Raw genomic sequence first — 22,726 nt, 5'->3', positions numbered from 1 at the left:
GTTCCACTAGTCTTTAGTTAGGAATATGAGTAAAGGGGGCTGAATACAAATGCATTTTTGTAAAAATTTTTGAAAACCATTTATCATTTTCCTTCGACTTTACAATTATGCACCACTTTGTATTGGTCTATCACATAAAATACATTTACCTTTTTGGTTGTAACATGACAAAATGTGGAAAATTGCAAGGGGTATGAAAACGTTTTCAAGGCACTGTACATATACATGATTGTGCCTGCACCTGCCACCCACAGCATATAGATCTGGCAACAGAAAAACACTACAATAATTGAAACAAAACCACAAGAATTTATTTAAAAAGAGTCGATAAACATAATTACAATGAAACAAGTATTTTGTTACAAATTTCCACCCTATTTGGAGTAAATAAGCATTTCTTTCAGTGATCATTGTTTAGAGACAAGGAGGGCAAATGTATTTTAGTGTCTGCTCAAAAACTTGGGTAAAGCAAGGTGCTAACAAAAAGGAACAAAAAATTATACCTTTTGTTCCATTATTAAAGGAAACCTCTGAGTGAAATGCATAGGTGTACCACTACTGACTTCCTGAAAACATTATCTTTCTACATATTTGTCTTAAATACTTTTGGGAATCAATGTGCTGTAACAAGTATGCAATCAGTGAACTCCTTAAAAACTACAGCTACTGGCTCAGCATGACGGGTAACTAACATTTTCAAATGGAGAGGTCAGCAACGGAAGTCCACGTATTTCTCTGGATTTCCTTTAAAAAGCGCTTCAGTTTGGTCATCAGCATTTCAGCAGTTTTTTGGGAAGATTACACCATGATACATCTGTCCCGAAAAAAGGCTCTTTGCAGTTCCAGAAATCCCCCAAGCTACATGTTGTATTTTTCTGAATGAAGCCAGCTTGAAATTTACAAAATTAGCATATTAAAAACAAAATTCTGATCTTGGCTGTACAATTGACAATGCAGTTTTATTGCACTGCAGAGCTTTATATTAAATAACAAAGACTGGTAATTAGTCACTTCTTGAAAAATACATGACTTGTTTGTACAAGGATTGGCACACACACTGTACAATTTTTATATATATATATATATATATATATATATATATATATATATATATAGAATCAGTAAGTATAAATGGAGTACGAACTATATTTGATCATAACCAGATCATGGTACAATCAATTATTTACCCAATATAATAGACATTTTGAGGCCAAATTTACTAAAAAATAAAAAAAGTTGCAGCTGAAAGTAAACCAGTATCAGCTTTGTAAATGCTTCTATAAATCAAAATCTTCACACAACTTTATTTGGGAACATTCTCAATTCCTTTAGTAAATCAGCCTCACTAAATGGTGGTATTGCACAGGCCAGTGCAATAGTCAGTAAAGACCAGTTTTGTGTCATGCTTACACTGTTGTAATTTTGATTAACAGGGAAAGAGATGGGACAACAGGAAAGAGTCTTTTGTTGACCTTGGACATAAAATTGGACTGCTGCAGGTGACTTGAATCAAAAGTCATATCTATTGAAGATCTGGCAGGAAAAGTGGCAACCTACAGTCCCCAGGTCAACTCCAACGCAAGAGCCAATACACAGAAGACCCACTCTGCCTACTGGATTCTTCATTCAATTTTAAGAACAGAAAAAGCAGCAAAAAGACAGACTCTCTAGTGGGAACTGGTAGAGATGAAAAATCCACAGGGTGATCTTGGATTTCTAGCAATCAGAGAACCCGGTAAAGATGCAACCAGCAGCATAGGCTGCCCTGGCCACATTGGGTGGAACTAATGTTGTTCCTCCCACTGTGTAATGTCAGAAACTGGAAGCGACAAGGATTTAGTCATTTTTGGTTTCGGCTCTGTTTACTGGCCAGTTAAGCAGCTAATCAGATTGATCTGCGCCTGACCTGCTGCACTGGAGGCCAGAGGAGAGATCTGGGGTCTAATATACATATATACGGTCTCCATATACAGGACCTGTCATTTCCCATGCTATTACAAGGGATTGTTCATCCTGATAGCAATAAAAAGAATCCAAAAAAGTATTCAAAGTACATTAGGCTATATGCAGCTGCCTACAGGAAATTGGACTCCAGAAACAGAGTCGTAAGATAACCCAATATAACCCTATTGCCAGCATTCCCCTGGGTTTTTTGGGGCTTTTTTGTTTTTAGCAAGCAGTAGGAGTTGATCATAAGAACAGAGCAGAGAGACCTGTGACCCTTAATGTACCTTCAGAAAATACATTTTTACAGATAAGACAAATCTTGATTTCTTAACTGCACAATAAAGTGTATTCCACTACAACAAAAGCAGTCCAACTGAGGGGTGGGAAAGACAGCAAACAAAGCGCTAACAGTCCCACATAAACAACGGGTTAACAGAAGGGGCCCACAACCAAAGCGGGCATCAGAGAAGACAAACATCCATTTGGCATAATATAACAAATGTGTGAACAGAAGACCAGGTGGTAGCTGTGCAAACCTAAGAAACAGTTGCCTGATGCTGAAAATCCAAGAAGCACTAAACAAAATTAGTGAAGCAAATTATAGAATGATAACCTTCCAAATTCATCTGGGAATTGTGGAATAAGACGTAGGCTGTACCTTGTGGGGACCCTCATGAAGGATGTGTCAGATTCCCTGAAGAAAGCAGTAGCTGAGAAACAGTCTTGAACATCACATACCACATTCAGATAGGGAGGGAAAGCTCCCTCTGATGTTTGGGAGCAAGACAACGAATGGAGAACGGATTGAGGTAGGAGGAAACCACCTTATGTAAAACCGTGGCGTTAGGCCTCAACACAACTTTGAGTAGAACAAGAAATTACTCCTCACAGGATTAGGCTGCCAACTCAAGAACTAGCCTTGCAGTGAGATTAGACACAGGAATATCCCGTACAGATTCAAAAGACAGTTTCTACAGAATTGACAGCACCAAGCTGAACTCCCACAAAGTTACTGGAGGATATACAGGAGCAGCAATGTAAGGGATACCTTGTACAAAGGCCCACAACTAAGGAGTGAGAGGCAAGTAGTATGTCATCGTACTTAACGATCAAGCATTACTCCACACCAGACTAGAGAAACAAAGATTTCTCCCGACAGAATACTCCCTGTGAATGCAATTCCTTGCCTCGCTTTTTGAGAAATATGCTTTCCAGCGACAGACTTAGAAAGAAGCTGAATTCCTAGCCTTCAATAGCATAGGGATGATGGATTCAGGCAGGCTCCTATCTGTCACAGCCTGGTCTAACAGGCCATAAAAATCAGCAAGTGAGAAATAGGGTGGTAAACTCTTAGATTGAAAGCTCCAAGAAGGGCCCTCCTAACCCTTTTGTATTGAACTGTATTGTTGCTGTATTGGCTCCTGTTATATTGTAAAGAACTGAGCAAACTGTTGGCGCTATATAAATCCTGTAAAATAATAATAATAATAATAATAATAATAATAAACTGGTCCCTGGGACAAAAGATCTGGACAGGCCCATGGAGAGTCTGGCAACGTCCAAGTACCACATCCATCTGGGCCAGTTCAGTGAAAATCACTGCAACACCCTCCATCTTGATCCTGTGGAGCAGACAAAGGCATTTTAGAGGTAGAAAGGCATAGATTAGGTTTAATTTATCCAATGAATAACTAGGGTATCCACTCCAAAAGCTAGAGGATCCCTGGACCTGAAGACAAACCTTTTTAGTATGCTGTTGAATCTGGAAGCCGAATTACCTACATCTGGCATCCCAGGTAGGTGAGGAGACCATTCTCTAGGGATGACTAAGGAAGCTTTGCAATTTCCACCCCTGGGATGTGCCCAGTGGGCAGGGTTGAAACAAGACATTATGGCCAAGCAAGAATCATATCGGTTTCTCTTTGAGCTGCAAGACGTCTGGCTCTTCCCTGATGGTTGATGTAGGCCACTGCTGTGGGGTTACCTGTCTGAAATCTGGTCAGATGTCCTAGCAGACACTAGGTCTGCACATGCTCAGTTTGGTGTGTATTGCTAGAGAAGTTTTTTTTTTTTTTTCTTGGGAGAGTGCATGTGATCAGCACAGGGCCAATCAGAATTGAAACTTCTCCTACAAGCCTGAAATATTATATTTACTAAAACAATTGCATTTCCATGTTCTGTGTACTGTGGGAGACCAGAATGCAGGGTCCTAGGTTTAGTAACACTTTAAGAACAAGGGGCTAGCATTTTGGTGAAAACCTGAGATGCAGTGGACAGGACAACAAAGTGGTAACATTGTGTGGCCGCAGCAAAACTCAGCACAGGTGAGCTGGGAAAATAAGGACATGCAAACATGCATCTTCTTTGCGGGCCATGAAGGCCAAAAAGTCTCCTGGATAAAGGAAGGCAGGGACTGACCAGGGAGATTACATGTTTTTTTTTGTATGCAGGAGGTATGTGTTGAGAACGCTCCCTTATGTTTTGAGAAGAGTGAAAAAGTTCTTAAAAAAAAACCATGGAACAGAAGACAGTAGCAGGTTGGACAACATGACACAGGGGCAGTGGCAGAGTTTGAACTTTAAGCATGGGAGTCTCTGTACACTGTATTTTGGACCCAAAAGTCTGAATGTCTTCAGTCCAGGTAACTGCAAAAGTCAACAGAATTACCCCCAACTTGTCAATGAGTAGAGAACTTGCTAATGGGCTTGGGTGATCCAGGACTTGTAGTGGAATCGATTGGCAGGTTTAGCTTTGGACCGATAAAAGAAAATGAAAAAGGAACTCTTCTTCACCTCCAAAGAGAAAGTGTCAGGAGACAGCAGCTGAGATGACCAGATATATGTAGCTACATCCAAGAAACTGGGACCAGACACACATTATATATAAATAATCACACACCAGCAGGCAGTAAACATGAGGATCAAAACTAAAAATGACACACTGCCTTACCAGCAACCTAACTATATATACACAAAATTAGAGGGACACACAAGGTAGGGGAGTGCAGGAAGCAGATGGGAAGGGGGAAATCAAAACTGCAAAGGAAACAAGGCAGCAGGTTACTGGGTGCAGGGCAGGAGCAAGATCAAGGTCAAGAATAAAATGGCAACAAATGTCTGCAAGCAGCACGGCAAACAGTACAGAGCAGGAGCACCCAAAACACTGATGTGCCATGTGCTAGTGGAAGAAGCATTATATATCCTCCTAACAGCTGAGACCAGATGGAGCCGATAACTACAACCTGGGAGACATTTGCTTGTGGACACTGGAACTGCAGCGATCAGCCCATAGAACCACAGTGCAACCAGCAGGTGAAATCAGTTCCAACAGGAAGGCTTGCTTGATTGTGACTTAGTCTTCTCCTGTTGGGTTAAAAAGGTACTCTTACAACAGAATCTGTCAGATGTTTCCACTTCAAGGGCATATGCAAAATGCACAAATGCCTTGCTGACCAGCACTTGCACCAAAAGGCCCTCCCCATGGGTACTGAACGGATGCTCATTATGGATATTAGGTGAATAATATCGGACAACCCATCAACACAAACAAAAGTAGTGAGGCATGAGCTCCACAAGGATGGAGTCAGGATCATGAGACACATCCTTTGACCAGACAGTCAAGGTCTGGCAGATGGGCATAGCAGCAATTGCAGGTTGCAGTGATGGGCCAGCAAAAATAAGGTCTTGGGAGGAAAAAAAAATAAATCTAGCCTTAAATCAACTGGGTCTTTGAAACATCTGAGTGTCTTCTAAAGTGATAGTCAAAGTCCTGTTGAGAGATGAGATGATCGGATCCAAAACAGAGGCTATTGGTCGAACACAAAAGGTATTTCTTGGCCAAACATTTAGGAGGGGTAAAGACCTTTTCAGTGTTAGGCCTGTTACTGTATAAACATGAGTCTACATGAAAAAGTTTTACCAGGCTGGGGGCTATTAAGAGAACCCAAGATGGTATCCTTAGGTTTTGCTGATAGAGGCTGTTCCAGGTCAAGGCACGTGTGCACCGCATTAAGACTGAAATAATATACTTAAGCCTAAGTGAAATGTCAGAAGCCTGATACTGAACATGTACCAGGTTACCAGAGACAGAAAGTACTTTCCTCTTCATGCTCAACTGAATGTGCAGAAGCAGCTGTAGCTACAGGAATATCAGAGATGGACTGAGCACTGCAGCCCAAAAACGTGTGATCCTTCGTGCTACACATGCAATTTAGGGATTCCAAAAAGGGGTACTTACAAACGCAACAGCAAAAGAAAAAAAAAAAAAAAAAAAAAAAAAAACACCACCACATGAAAATGAGGCAACACAGAAAAAAATTGCCTGTGGATACAATTAGGATGGCAGCACATATTATATTTTGTTTCAGATATGATCTGTCATATTGAAACATTTGATAACTGCACAGTGTTCGGTTCTATTTAAATAATCCTTGCAAAAAGAAAAAAGGAAGCACTAATCAGGCATGGTTGACACCTTTTGTTGATTTCATATAATCGATCTAAAAAAAACAAAAACACATTGACAAAAGTATTAAGAGATACAAAGACAGGCAGATAGCTGGCATTTTTAGGAGTTCAGCAATAGCAGTTCCCATGTTTTGCTCTTTGAGAGGTTGCTTTGAAGGACAGTATAATACTGCAATCAGGTTTCCAGTAGTCTTTACCAGTTCAGATTATATACATTTTACGATATGCATTGGTAATGTATATTAAAAATTATAGACCATGTGAAATAACAGACCAAGACATAATATATTGTCCATAGAGTATATCTAAATCTTTTTAAAAAGGGAGTATGTAGTGATTTCTATGTTTTTGTAAAGATATACATGCAAAATAGATCAGTTAGTTTGTAAGTATTTATGTGCACGAGAACAGTTAAAATTTGCTCATTACATACACTGGGTCTACTTCTTTGAAATCCCACATAACGGTTTTCTTAATGAAAGTTTGAGTCAAGCAACTCCTTTAAAAAAAAAAAATAATGCACTCGGTTTGTGGCCAATATCTTCTCAACAGTTGTTAATGAGGGAGGTAGTGAGATGGCAGTGGCTAATCTACTTTACTTTTCCTCTGGCCACTAATCTACACATCTCTACATTTAATACAAAACACAAAAAATTGGAAGAACAAACATGTAAAAATATGAAAGACCTATGAGAAATTACAAATACTACTATAGTAACATATGTGCTTACTGAAAATACAATACACTTTCCCTTTAAAATATCTAACTGTGCTCCAGAGTTACTAAAGAAAGAATTCCTTTATCACATGAATGCTCTGCATTTCTCTTGTTGCAAATTGAAATATTCTATAGAATTAGAAATATAAAAAAGTGCAAATGATGAATGCAAAGTTATTTTAGAAAATAAAATTGGCAGAAACATAATTTGAATTTTACTTTTTTAAAGACTGAATGCGATCACCATACCTTTCTTGTAGTGGCACACAGAAATACCTCCTCATTGGTTCTGTACTGTATGCTTTTTAACCTATAAGCCCGATGCACAGATATAAAGGCAAAGCATAATAAAAAAGGATAAGTTTGCCTTTTTTTTTATTTTTAGGCCCCCACACCACCCTCCAAAAAATGCATATTTTGATTCCTGAAAAGAAAAGAAAAAAAAAAGGGCGCATTTTTTTTTTTTGTAAAAGTGAACTTACACAATTTAAAGCTAGACTGCTTGGCTTTAAAGGATATTTTAACTGCAGGTGGAACTGTAGGTAAAACCCATCATGAAAGAATTGGGGAGCAGTCACTGCTTACCACCGCTCAAAAATATCAAGATGACCATTTTGTTGACCGGATCAATTTTTTTTTTTTTTTTTTAAACTTTGTTTAACTGACCCACAAGTATGCAAACTGGAAAATTCCTTATCTGATTACCAGTTCTGTGTGTTTCAATGTACTGAAGCCTGAAGTTTTCCTTTTAGGGCAAAGAATTAAAGCTGCAGCATTTCATATACGGTTCTTTTTTTCTTTATTTTGTTGGACTCAAAACAATTTTAACAAAGCACTGTATACACCTGGTAGCTGTACTTTTTTCTTGGGTTTATCAGATTGCACTTTAAAGTTTCTTAAAATAAGAAAAATGTACATTTTTCAATAATTTAAAATTGTTGCTACATAATTTACACACTTCATTGTAAATAATGCAGGATTAATTTCCTGCATTTGCTTCTATTTAGAAACCATTTAATTAAAAAGGGTTTTTTTTAGGCGACAAAAAGTCGATATTCATTGTGCGTGTTTACATAGAACACGTACAAAACATTCAAAAGTAACACATATAAACCAGTAAAAATAAAACATCTGTATCAATACCAGAACTTATTGGGGATGCTGTATCAAAATAAGCCCTGTGTGCTAAAACTGCAAGACCATTTCATTCTAGTTCCATTTGGGTAAAGCAGAGATAAAGTGACTGTGCTGATTAAGTTTGTCTGACAGAAGCAGTATGCTATACCGCTGTTAAAATGCTTAGTAAATTCCATGGGTAACATTGGTTAAGAAAGAAAAGGTTATGTTTAAAAGAACTAGTTATAGAGGATGAAGAGAGCTGTAATAAAAATGAAAATGGATGCAACATCTCATCTTCCCTGCTGCTCCATTAGTCCCTTTACATCTTGATTTCCTTTAGAGGTCACTGTGCATAACTGAGTGACAGACAAGGAGCTGGTATGTGTTTAAGACCATTTGATAAAATCTGCTTTCAGTCACTGAAATTTGCTGGTCAGAAGTCACTGAGGATGCTGATATCAGCAAACTCTTTCCTGTAACGGAATGAGTAGAGGCCAAGCAGGAAGGCCCACTTCATCGACATGAAACTCCATATGCAGGACAAGTACAAGTTCTTTGGATCTGTGATTGCTAGAAAGAGAAAAAAGTAGAAAAAAAAAGTCAGAAGTTGCAATAGGAGCGCTGCATAATTTTTTTTTTCTTTTTATTCAAAAGGACGTTTACAATGAATGAATACTAATGCACTAATAGACCCAATATACTATCAAGTCAATTATTTTTAAAATAATAATCCTTATTTTATATAGCACCTTTAAAAGCGTCTCAAAGCTCTTTACAAGAAATACACAGGATAGAAACAAAGGAGGAAAAAAAAAAAAGGACAATTATGTGAAAGCTTGTCTAAAGAAAAAAAAATACATTTTAGATTTGATTTTAATGAGTTTAGAGAAGATAACTCTCTGATGTTCTTTGGAAGTTAATTTCAGAGTTTTGGAGCCTAGCAGGAGAAGGTTCAGTCTCCCATCGAGTGTAGGTGAGTAGGACACAGACACACAAAAAAAAGTTCAGACAGATAACGGTGTGAAGCCACGAAGAGCCTTATAGGTGAGCAAGACTATCTCAAAATCTATGCAAAACCTGATGGGTAGCCAGTGCAAGGACTCTAGGATAGAGGATTTCGGTACACCAACAAGTAGAGCATTGCAGTAGTCAAGTTGGGAGAACACAAAATGTATGGATAACTTTCCAGCTACAGTGTATGATAGTATAGGATGCAGTCGAGCAATGTTTCTCAAGTGGAAAAAAGATGTTCTGACATTGTTCAAATGGTGGTAAACTAGCATTAAAATATCACTCCTAGATTTTCCAATTTAGCCAGAAGCTCGAAGACAGTGCCATCTATAGATAGGGTATCAGGACTGGCCTTACATAATTGATTGGGGGGCAAAAAACAGGACTGTAGTCTTGTCATAGTTTATAAGAAGGAAATTGTGGGCCATGGATAAAACCAGTCTAGACAGCTTATAAGCAAATTAAAGAAAAAAAAAAAAGAAAAAAACAAAAAAAAAAAAAAAAAAAAAACTCAGGTTTGTAACTTCCTTTGATCAGGCAAGGACCTGTCTCCTTGCCTGAGTTCAGACCTGATAATTGATGCCTTCTCTAGGTTGCTGGAGTAGGGCAAATTATTATTTTATCAGTTCTACAACTACAATTCTTTATTCCAGCAGCATCTTAAAGAATAAGTTCACATTTCATAACATGTTATATCCATTTCCAGGGTGTAATGTACAGTTTAAGAAAGGACTGGCCCCCTGCTCCCCCATTGTGACAGCTAGCAGAGGATTTTCTCCAACGCTAGCGGTCACAATTTTTATTAAAAAAACTTGGCCGTGCGGGGCTCTGCCCACCCGGCCACATCACTAGTGCACAGTATTCTATGAATGGGAAAACTACAAGTTCTGACAACCTTTGCGGCTGTCAACTTGAAGTTCTCAAAGAACTACCACAACGCTGCTCAGCACTATGGTAGTTCTTGGATTCTTCCTGTCAGATTGCATCTGCATGTCCATACGAGCACACAGATACACTGACAGGTTTGCTGGAGTTGCATGGAACCTGCAAAAAATGTGCATTTATAATTTTTTGTTAAAAGGTGAACTTATCCCTTAAAAGCACCTATTTTTAGTGGCTGCAGCAGGTCCTAGTAGGGGTGGTGCTGAAACCACATGCAGGGAGGGTCCATAATCTGACTCATGTAATTGTATATTACATTTCAGCCTGAGATACTGAGCTAAGTAAGCAAAAGGCCTTTTAAAAATGATCTAAGGATAGACCAGTTTATTGGCATCTAGAGCTCCACCAGCTAGCTGGAAATGAAAACAATATTGATAGCTTGAATTTTAACTTGTGTTAGTCCTGACCATCATTAAAAAATTAAAAAAAGTAAAGAACCTACTATAAAATCTCTTTAAAAGCAGCATAGTAAGATACTTACACTGATGGTTGGATATGGCTAACGCAAGGAATGTGACAAATGCTATAAAAGCCAGGATAAAGAAGAAAATTCCAACACAGAGGAAAAAGCGAAGTCCTTTCAGCCATGTCCTCCAAAAGTCTTGTACATACATAATATGTGTGATGAGGGCCCACAAGGCCAAAACACCTAATAAAAACAAAAGAAATAGGACAATTAGTAATCCTAGTTCATTAAGTGAACATGATGCATGTGCATCATCCACATATGTACACAACACACTATATACCGAACACATCTCATTTTAATGCTCTACTTTTCTACAGAGACCTTTGTGAAGATTTCATTCCAAGTTTGAATTTAAAGAGACTGCATTTCATCTGAGCACCACCCCCAAAAATTCTATTTAATAATTTTTTAACATTCAAAAGCAAGCTCATCCATCTCTCCATGCTTTAGTTTGCTGGGAAATTATTTTGAAAAACACCGCCTAGCATTTTTGGCAGTGGCCATCTTGAGTAAGGGCAATGACTCAGGTATTTACTCCCTGGAATTCATCTGCCCTTAGCTCAGGAATAGGATGAGCTACGAACCCTCCCTCCCCTCATGAAGACTGCTGGGATGTATTAAATCATTTTCCTAGACATGGAAGCCAGTAATAATTGTAGAAATATAAAGAAAAGAAAAAAAAAAAAGTTTAAAAAACACAAGTAAATATTATATACTTTCTTATCCATTTACTAATGATAGTAGCATAAAAATTAAAAATAGTCCATGCTGACAGAGCAAAGTTGTACTTTAAAGTGTTACACTATGTTGGCTAAGGGCAACACTGTCTACTCAAGATTTCCCTCCAAGGGGTCATTCACACCATATGCATTGGTCAGAGATGCACAATCCAATCCCAATGCATGGACAATGCAAAATACTTGAAGTCATATTGATTCACTTGTGTTGGTGTGAGTGAATAAGGTCAGACAGAATGCATTTTTACATGACGTCCTGCACTGTGATATTTCAATAAAGTTAACAACAAATAGAAAAATAAACAGTGTGATGCTTTATAACAATGCATACCCCGCCCCTACAAAAATGGAGTGAATGAGTATTCTATCAGTGTATCAAAGTCTCAATTTCTAAATAGTCTACTTTGAAATTGTAGGATTGTGTAGTAATTGTGTTCACAGTACTGAACTTTGACCATGTAAGTTTTCTGACAAAGTGCAAAAAGCAATGCCTACTCAGGTTTGTAATACAAAATAACTGGAGAAACTCAAAAACATGACATTTTTTTCCTTTGAGGATCTGAAACTGCCGAGTCACAGTTGTTTTTTTTTTTTTTTTTTTAAACTGGTGACAGAACGGATTTCACGAGTTCCTGTACATCTGTGACCTCTTAACATTCTCTTCAACTGGTGCTATTCTTCTTATAGGAAGAAACTATAACCTTTTTTATATACTTTTCCAATGCCACAGGGTGAGAATACACAGTATGTGAGAAATATAGTATGTTAACATCTAGGTTCAGGTTTCAACAAAAAGGGAATATAAATCATATGATCCGATGTCCTATCGGCTAACAGACCCACAGGGAAAGGGCAAGTATAGGCTCATCAATGTAAAAACAGATCAGCTCTGCTCTAGCGCCCCTCCCCCCCTCCTTCTCCAGCGCACACTGAAGTGCTGGGCTGTGGAAGGGGAGGTAGCGGCTGGCTCAGGCTCTCAGTGGATTGCTCAGAGGCCAATCCAGATGTTGATTCAGACATCTCAATGGATTCCAACTTTAAAGTTGGAATCTTTCCCCAGCCTGGACCGGCAAATTGACGTCAGCAGATAGACTTTAGCCCGCTGTTGATGGAAAATGGGTCACAGGCATGCAGAACGAACTGCACTCCTGTGATCCACAGGAGAAGTGCAACCAAAATGACCTTGGGCTGTACTTCTCCTTTAAAGTGCCAGTGGGGGCCCCAGAAGAGGAGGCAAGGCGATACTCTGTTCAATTTCCTCCCACAGAGCAAGTAAGTAAAAACCTCTCCCCCCCCCCCCCCCCCTCAAAAAGAAAAAAAAAATAACCAGTCTTTAAGATCACTTTAATACAAGCATGAAACAAACATGCAGAACTGAACTCCCTATCAAAAATCACTTAAATACTGTCCATTAAGCCCCTGATTACATACAGGCACTGTGGGAATATGCATGGAATGGTGCACGTTTTGTGCAGTGCATCATCTTCATGACAACCCATTGCCCCTTGCGCATACATTTTAGCTCAACACAAAGAATGGTACCCTTTCTCCACCATGTGTTAAGTTTTTTTTTTTTTTTGTGTGTGTGATTGCTCTGTGCTGGACACCCCAATCAAATGAATAAGCTGCCTAACCCAGTGCAGGTAAAACATGCATCACTGTGTATGCACTGATGTGAAACCAAATCACCTAAAAAGGAGGAGGATGGTAACATAATTTGCCAATTCGCATATGCTGATTTAGGTATCATCATTGTGTAGCATTTGCAACCACTGTCGTTTATAAACATCAAAAATAAACATCTACAAAATTCATATATTTGTTAGCCCTGGTTCACACTGAATGTGACTTTCATATTGTGCGATTTCAAGTCAAGTCACATGATTTTTAAGTCGCATGTCAATGGGACTTCAAGGTGCAGACATCTGTGCATGAAGTTGTAATAGCACCTTTAGAAATATATTTACCTAGAAAAATGGTGACGTGTTCAATATGTATTTTACCCACTGTACATATATTGTTACCAGTAGATTTTAGATAAAATGTATTTACGTCACAGGCTTTTACATGGCATGGCATTGGAAGTTCCTGAAAATAGTAAAAGGGACACTTCGCTAAAAGAGCCGAGTCATCTGTTAACCAAGATATTGTTTAGAGGAGTTTCATTCTGCTGTAATGAGGGGAACCTCATAATGTGACTCAGCCATTTACAGAACATATGAAATGCTGACTTGTCGACAACAACTTTCACACTGAATGGTTTACTGCTGCATCACTGTTGTCACTTCTGCATTTTTAAAGCAAACTTGTCACAGGATAAATATGGGAGCTGCCATTGTCAGCGCTCTCACTTTTTCTCTGCTCAGCATTAACTAGTTCAACTCTCTGGACGGACATAGTATGCCCAAAGAGCGCAGGGGTAAGCTACTGCAGCCATCAGCTTGTGCCCGTTTTACTCAGCTGGCTTCTTGCTGGAAATTGAAAGTCCTCCAGTAGCAATTATCTTTTTATTCCACGGGTTCTCAGTTTATGTTCTGGGGAATTTAAGTAATTTTCTAGCCAAAAATATAGATTTTTTTTTTTTTACAAATGTGCAATGAAATGAAAGGCTTCCAGCCACTCAGAGCAGAGCGGGCTCTGTCCATGTCTGATCTGCAGATACTGAACACAGATGTGCCATCCACCTGCTCTGCACCAATAAGAAGGGGATCAAGTCATGGATCACCTGCTGAGCGAAACTGAATCCACCCAGTGTAGAAGGGGCCCAAAATGGCCTTGTCAATTCTGGTTATTTCCCTGTTCACTAGAAGTTCTATCTTCTCTCACTCTGGGATAAACGTGGACCATAGAAAGGGTGAACTCTATGCAAATTCTAAGAACCAAAAATCACGAAAACGTGCAAATGAAACCCAATTCCAAAGCTGGGTTGAGCATACTCAGTGAGGAGCCGGCTATGTCTCCTCAGATAGTCACAGCTGGCAACCAAACCCAAGATGGTGGCACCAGAAAACTGCAGTGGTGAGAACCACCAGTTGCGGAAAGCCAGTGCTGGATCCCTGGGACAGCGATCCTAGTTAGAACTTTATTGCTGTAGGTCACAGAAGACTTACAGCTCTTGACTCCCTCAGCACGAAAAGTTCAGCAGCAGGAAGAGGACCTGCCATCACTGTAAAGAAGATTTCTACAGGTTACAGCTGCCTGATAGACGTGGGACATACTTAACCGGTTCCCGCCTGGCCTATGGTTGAATGGCGGCCGGCAAAAACCCTCACCGCTCCGGGTGGACGCCATATGGTGTATGTACCTCGGACACGGTCGATGACAGATCTAAGTACCGGCTCCGTTGGCGGTACCATGTGACCTGCTGTGACCAATAACAGCAGGTCACATGACAGTTGTATACAATAGATGGCATGATAGGAAGCCATCCATTGTATACAAGTGTGACTAGCTGTAAATGGTCACAGCGATCACATGTACAAGCTGGGCCAATCACAGCCCAGCTGTGTCATGTGATTAGCTGTGGCCAAATCACAGTTAAGTAATTCTTTGCTATAAGCAAATTGTGTAAAAAAAAAAAAAAATATTAGATCACTTCCCTAAAGTTGTAAATGTTACTATGGTAACATTATACTACTTTGGTCAGTGAAATATGAAAAAAAAAAAAAAAAAAAACTCAAAAACATAGTTAAAAAAAAAATTTAATAAACTAAAAAAAAAAATTCTTTTTTTATTTTGTTTTCATACTGTCACCAGTCAGTGTCCCTGATCACCGCCATGCCAGTTATAGGACGACGCTGTACTGCACTGGTGACAGTATGTAAAAAAAAAAAATCATTTTTTTATTTCTTCATTTCCAAAAAATGACAAAAAAATGGCAAACTTCAAAAAAAACTTGCCATGCCTCTTATGAAGTACGTTGGACTGTCTATTTTGCAAAAAGGGGTCATTTGGGGGATATCTATACTGTTCTGACATTCTTGGACCTCAAGACATTAGATTGGCTGTCAGTACTTCAGGATTGATCAATTTTCAGATATATCCCATAGTTTGTTAACTCTATAACTTTCCCACAGACTAAATAATAAATACTAATTTGGGTTATTTTTGCCAAAGACATGTAGCAGAATACATTTTGGCTTAAATTTATGAATTATTTATTTGCAAACTTTTATAACAGAAACAAAGAAAACTTTTTTTTTTCAAAATTTTTGGTCTTATTTTGTTATTTAGCAAAAAATAAAAACCCCAGCAGTGATTAAATACCACCAAAAGAAAGCTCTAGTTGTGTAAAGAAAATGATAAAATTTTAGTTTGGGTACAATGTTGTATGACCGCACAATAGTCATTCAAAGTGAAACCTGAAAATATCCTTGGCAGGAAGGGGGTAAAAGTGCCCGGTGTGGAAACGGTTAAATTACGTGTAAGTGATACGACTGCAGTTGTAGAAGCAAAACAAGTTTTTGACCAAAATCTCAGCTTTAAAGGGTTTAAGCATACCCTAACTATCCTTGGATGACACAAGTTGCTAGTGGTGGAAGAGATCATAATACTTCAGCTTTTTACATTTTATTCTTTTTTCTGTCCTGCAGGAGGCTAGAAATGACATCAGTGCACATTGCCTCTTTAGGCTCCATGCACACTAGCATTTCTTTTTTTATTTTTAAATCAAACAAATGGAAACCTATCTGCTAACCCAAATATATATCAAAAACCATATATGTTATGTTGCAGCTCCTCATTGTTGTGCGTTCAAACACCAATAGAAATCAATATGGAAAAAAGTGTAGCACAACTAAAATGTGTGTAAACCAATATAAAATGTGCAAAAAAACAAAAAATTTTTTTAAAAAAAGGTTTTTAAATAAGACAAAAAAACACATGTAAATGCATCAAACCTAATTGATATGTCTAATATGAAAAACCCCCTCCAATCTTCTTTACATCCCAAATCAACACCACCAAGTGCTCCTGAGCCAACATTCGCTTCTGGGTATACACTCACCAGACCCACATGCCTTCTTCCACTCTCATAGTTGGCATGTATCACTTGTTGAGATTCCACTTTAAGGCACCGCTGTGCAAACCTTCATAAACCTCCTTACTCCTCTTTGCCATGGAAAGAGAAAAATCTCCAAAAAGGTACAATAACCAAAAGCCACTCGCAAAGTACAAGAACTAAAATCGCTCATCATATCACTGTGGATTGATATCAGATGTGGGCATGTGTAATCTGATCACCGCCAGGCCTCTGGGACAATGCTCCCACGTCACATCACCAGTTTCGGTTTGGATGTCACATCCGGCCCCGCACAGCCTCATCTTGATGCTTTTCATCACTTCCGGCTTAGTCATAGGGGATCCCCTCATGATATTTACATTTTTTATACAAGGTGGCAGCAGTGATTTATATTATTGGTTTTAGACTATTGATTGAAGGAGGGTGATAAAATTATTCATTTCATTTTGGGTGTGGAGGTTTAAATATTGAATTTTGTTTTAAACACAATTAGTGATATAACTAATAATATGAACTAATAAAGTGCAATGAATAACCCAATATAAAAATTTGCTAAATTTTTTTTTAAATAAATAGCAAACGCATGTAAACGTATAAAACACAATTCGTAATATAATTGATGATATAAAGTGCAATGAATCCCAACCTCCCTTATACATACAGAGCTTAATAATTCATATTCCCCCATAAACGTCATAAATACTATAAAAATGCATACACATTAAATATAAACGAATGCAAGATACAAAATTCACAAAAGGTCCCAAAATAGCCATGTCATGCGTGCACAATATAAAGCTGCTGAAGGGCTCCACCACAGTGAACAATCACCTTCCAATGCTGCCGCTTACTTCAAGGTTTGACCCTCACAGAGGAAAGATCAAAACACACTTTCCCAACAATCTGGATGCAATAACTGGCAATATTCCTCCAATTCACTTGTAATAGTCAAGTATAACTTTAAGACCGCAAGATTACAGCAAAATCAATGTGAAAATTAAAAAACAACATTAAAGATCTCATGGTGCAGTACCAGAGTAACCTGATATTGTTCATTAAAAGATTAAAAACACAAGTACAGTGCACGAGTAACATCCAGTGCACCAGACTGATCGCTTGTTTACATTTCCATTCCAATAGTAGATTGGCCCCTTAAGGATGCATATTCCTGAAGCAGTGTCTAAAATAGCCGAACTCACACTTCCGGGCATATTGACATCTAGTGGCCCCCTCTCCTATGGAAGGTTGGGATTCATTGCACTTTATATCATCAGTTATATCACCTATTGTGTTTTATGCATTTGACATTTTTTTATTTTAAACCATTTTTTTGCGCATTTTATATTGGGGCCATAGCATCCATAACATTTTTTTAAAGCTCCTAGAAGCTGCTATCAGAATTTTGTTTTCTGCTCCTAGAAGCTAAATAGCGTTTTCCTAGGTGTCCATGCACACTACTTTAAGCTAGTAGCGTTTTTCAAGCTTCAGCATTTAAGAGCAGAAAAAAAAAATTTACATATAGATTGCTGCTCAGTTTTTGGAAACATTTTCCGGCAAAAAAAAAAAAAAAAGCTGAAGGTGCCCAACAGCTTTTTTCCCCCCTACATGCACTGCAAAAACGCTAACGTGCCTAAAACATAAAAACACTACCAAACATTTTTTTGGGCAAAAAAACAAAAAACTAGTGTGCATAAAGCCTTGATTGTGCAATCAATTTAAAAACAGAATTTCTCTACATTATATTAAACACATTACATTCTAAGAGGTTGGCCATTACTCAAATGAGCACAGACATTTACACATGCAGAGAGGCCAAACCCATGAAAACCTCAGGAGCCAGGCTGTCCAATCCATAAGCCAACATACCCTGGCAAAGCACAAAAAACTGAAATCCTCCAATGCACTGTCAGTCCAACAAGTAATTGGCCTACACACCTATAACTATGGATCTTTTTGGACAGGTTTAAAGATCTTGTCATGGTCAATTTTCAGGTCAACATTTCACTTTTCTACAAATGACTACACAGTAAAAGAATATGGTCAGATTTGTATGTTACGGAAATGTTCATCACCAGCTAAAGGTGAATGTGTGATTCACTCTAAGGTTTTTGAAGTGTTTGTGTTGAAAATGATTACAATTTATCAGTTCCCAAGAGTTTATGGAAGAGCTTGTAATTCCCAGTGTTTTTTTTTTTACAGCAATGCCCTCATCCACCCAACCTCAGGAATGCAGTCATTTGGAAAACATTATGGGAGACAAGAAATATTGGGTTTTGGGCTATATGACAATTCTCATGCAGCTTCTTTAGCAATATTGGATGTGTAGAAATAAATGACAAATTCTGGACTATGCACCAAGCAAGCACAAGATGAAGTACAAAATTTGTAATAATCCAGCGTATTTATTTTATTCCAAATGGTAAGTAGCCTGTCTAGCACAGACAGACCTCTCTACTAAAAAGAGTCCAAAGAATGTGGTAAAAAAAATAAATGCCCTGGCATCAATTTGCTAATCCCTTAACAACTGAGAGCAGATATGTGGCCTCATTGAAGAGGACCTTTATCTGTGAGGACACATATCTGCGTACCTGTTTTTGTGCTGGGAAAATGCCACACAAATCCTGGGCTCTCACAGAGTTCCCAGCTGATTGTCTATCACAGTGATCAGTCACTGTGTAGCCTGCCCTGTGTTTCTCTCTCCATTCAGAAGAGAAAGTAAACATTGTAGCTCTCTCCTTGCAGGAGATGAAAAATATTAACCACTTGCCCTCATGAGGATTTACCCCCCTTAATGACCAGGCCTCTTATTGCTACTCGGCGCTGCACTAATTCAAATGATAATTGCGCTGTCATGCAATGCTGCACCCAAACTAAATTTACGTCCTTTTTTTCACACAAATAGAGCTTTCTTTCGGTGTAATTTGATCACCTGTTCACTTTTTATTTTTCACGCTATAAACAAAAAAGACAGAAAATTTTGAAGAAAAACAATATTTTTTACTTTCAGCTATAAAAAAAATATAGTAAACTCAAAGTTAGTTATAAATTTAGGCCAAAATGTATTCTGCTACATGTTTTTGGTAAAAAAAATCCCAATAAGTGTATATTGATTGCTTTGTGTGAATGTTATAGCATCTACAAACTATGGTATAGATACTGCAATTTACGCCATTTGTTTGCTATACAGCGCTGTGCTAGTTTAACTGACAATTGCGCGGTCATGTAATATGGTACATAAATTAAATTTACATCCTTTTTTTTCCCACAAATTGAGCTTTCTTTCGGTGGTATTTGATTGTGTGTGCGTTTATTTTTTGCGCTATAAAAAAAACAAAAAAAAAGGCTGACAATTTTGAGGAAAAAAAAAACTATATTTTGGACTTTTTGCTATAAAACATGTCCAGAAAAAAAAAAAAAAAAAATGTAAAAATCAAATTTAGTCATAACTTTCTGCCAAAATGCATTCTGCGACATGTCTTTGCTACAAAAAACCCAATACGTGTAAATTAATTGGTTTACGTGAAAGTTATAGCGTTTACAAATGGCGGGAAAGATACTGGGATTTAAAAAAATTTTTTAAACTAATAATGGTGGCGATCAGCGAATTATGGCAGGACTGCGGCGGACATTCTGACACTGGGGGGGAACTGACGTGGGGTCACTTACATCCCTAGTGACACCAATACAGTGATCAGTGCAAAAAAAAAAAAAACACACTGACACTGTACTAATGCCACTGGGGAGGAAGGGGTTAACTTTTTTATTCAGTGAAAGGGTTAACTGTGAGGGGAGTGCTTTACTAGGGGGCGGGGGTGTGTACTGCAGGGAACACCGCTGATCGGGAGAGATAAACTCTTCTGTCCCGATCAGCGTGTCAGGAGCTGTCGGGGAACTGACAGAAAGCACAGCTACTGCAGCTGTGCTCTCTGTCACCGATTGCCGCTAATCGCCGGGACATAGCCGGTAACGACCGGCTGTGACCTGTCGACTGAGATCCGCGGCCAGGAAAGGCAGGGCGGCGGCGCGCCCCATACCCGTTATAAAAACCCACGTTTTAAAATGTGGTTTTGCCCAGCCGTGCCGCCGTATTTCTACAGTGGCTGGGCAGCATGTGGTTAAACAAGAATTTAAAAAAAAAGTAAAAAAAAGGGGCACACCATTGTTTCTGGGCCCTACTACAGGTACAAGCAGCAAATGACACACATATGTGGTATCACCACATATGTGATCGTCAGGAGCATAAGAATGTATTTTGGGGTATTTTTTGGTAGCAAGTAATGAAATATATGGCTAAATTTGTTTAAAAATGTGGGTTTTTTACTACTTTGGGCCATATTACCTTTGGAGGAAAAAAAAACAAAAAAAACCAAAAACACACAGTATAGGTGCACACACTTCGGTTTACGAATGCCTCAATTTACACTTTTTTCGCAATACGAAGTATATGTCAGTGCCGATTTTTAAATGCAATTGCCAGCTTTTTTTTTTTTCCCTCTTCACTATAGCTCACAAGATTAGCTGTCACTTTTCCTGGAGTTACAGGAATCTTTGTTTCTTTTAACTTGGGACAACTAAAAGAAAAAGCTCTCTCTCTTTTAGCTGGGAGGAAGTGATAGCTGAATTTCTGAGCTATAGTAAAAAAAAAAAAGGCGGTAATTACACTTAAAAACCAGCACCATAATAAATAAATAAAAACAAACAGCGTGGGGTCCTTCGGGTCTGGTATGGATTTTGAGGGGAACTCCCATGCCAAAATTAAAAAAATCCATACCAGGCCCTTATCCGAGCATGCAGCGCGGTGGAGGTCAGAAGGGGGGGTGCTTTGAAGCATGGGGAGCTCCCTCTTCCCCCCAAAGCACCTTGTTCCCATATTGATGGGGACAAGGGCCTCTTCCCCACAACCCTGGCCGGTGGTTGTGGGGGTCTGCAGGCGGGGGCTTATCGGAATCTGGAAGCCCCCTTTAACAAGGGGAACCCCAGATCAATGCAACCTCGTCTTTTATGTTTTACAAAACATTTGATAATCTATTGCTATTTGTGCCCTAAAATTAACTTAAGTGAATTTTTTACTGAAATTTTGTGTTTCATAGAACTTTTGTGATGATATCGTGTGATATAAAAAAATTAAACTACCATTTTATTCTCTAGGATCTCTGCTTTCAGAAAATATATGTTGGGGGTTTTGTGTCATTTTCAGGCCTTAAATGATTTTTTACAAGTGTGCAAAAGAAAAAAAATGATAAGCCTGACATTTCCCTTTCCTGACGAGTACCCATTAATCGGTGCCCATTACACTGCAAGATCTCTCTCCTCCCTGCTAGTCCACGGGTGCGGTTCTGGAGAGAGGAGGAGGAGATATACAGTGCAATGTTAAAAATAAACATTTAAGTCGCCATAGAGCCCATTTTATTTTTAAAAGCCCAGACATTACTTAAAGCGGATTTAAAATTTATGTTTTTTTTTATCAGGACAGGTATATAGTATGAGGGACAAGTAGATTGGGACACCGATTTAGTCCCTGGACAAGTTTTTCAAAAATTTTCACACCCCTCATACCCGGAGCCTTCTGATAAATTCTGAAATGGATTAGTGTCAACAGCTATTTAGGCTACTTTTAAACTGCATCAAAAACTGCAGTGTTTTCCATGTATTCCAATGGCCCTAGTTCACACCAGAGTGGTCAGTTCTATTGCAGTCAACAAGAGTAGAACATGCTGCCTTTATTTCTGTATGGAACACAGCAAAAACACATGTAAAATGCACCAGAACATACATCCTGAATGAAGGAAGGAAAGATGGACGGACACCCCGGAACACATGGAAAAAATAAAAAATAATAACAGTATGCAGAAATGCGTCCGAATGCAAAAATTGTGGATTCAATCCATGAATGGCCAGCTTTAGGCTGCTTGTGCTGCTTCCCCACTCTCCTTGCTGAACTCTGCTGTACTAGGGACTGCAGGAGGCTGGTATATCACATCAAATGCAGCTACTTATGTTTAATAGTGTATTAATAAATTCAGAACTGAATCTTTTTCTAAGATTAGGATAAACTGGTCTGGTGTTGAAACAACTGTCAAGTTTTTATTGATATCTGTATCTAAGAAGATTCACTCATTCTAACTGTCCTAATTACCAATCTCACAAGGAATGATGTGGGGGTAAATCCAAAATTTGGAGTTTCTCACAAAACAGGAATTGAGGGGAAATCTTCCACTGGAGATTCCCCTCACATTGTATTGATATGCACTCACTTCCGGCTGAATCCACAGCACAGGAAGTAAAGAGGAATCCCCC

At 38.6% G+C, this 22,726-nt stretch overlaps 1 protein-coding gene across 1 annotated transcript in view; it reads right to left on the bottom strand.

Moving 5' to 3' along the window:
- Positions 1-289: 289 nt before the first annotated feature.
- Positions 290-22,726, bottom strand: part of SLC48A1 (solute carrier family 48 member 1) — a 35,335-nt gene continuing 12,898 nt past the window's right edge. Inside the window, exons 2-3 of the mRNA XM_089691387.1 lie at positions 10,685-10,852; positions 290-8,820 (exon numbers count right to left, since the gene is read on the bottom strand). Of these exons, the coding sequence (XP_089547513.1) occupies positions 8,684-8,820; positions 10,685-10,852 (305 nt within the window). The 3' untranslated portion in view covers positions 290-8,683. The remainder of the gene's footprint in view (positions 8,821-10,684; positions 10,853-22,726) is intronic.

Source organism: Staurois parvus, unplaced genomic scaffold (genome assembly GCF_062004578.1).
Source record: "Staurois parvus isolate SC_StPar_1 unplaced genomic scaffold, SC_StPar_1.0 ptg000562l, whole genome shotgun sequence".
Taxonomy (NCBI): Eukaryota; Metazoa; Chordata; class Amphibia; order Anura; family Ranidae; genus Staurois; species Staurois parvus.
Note: the sequence above shows the minus strand (reverse complement) of the source record. Positions and strands in the feature narration are given on the sequence as shown.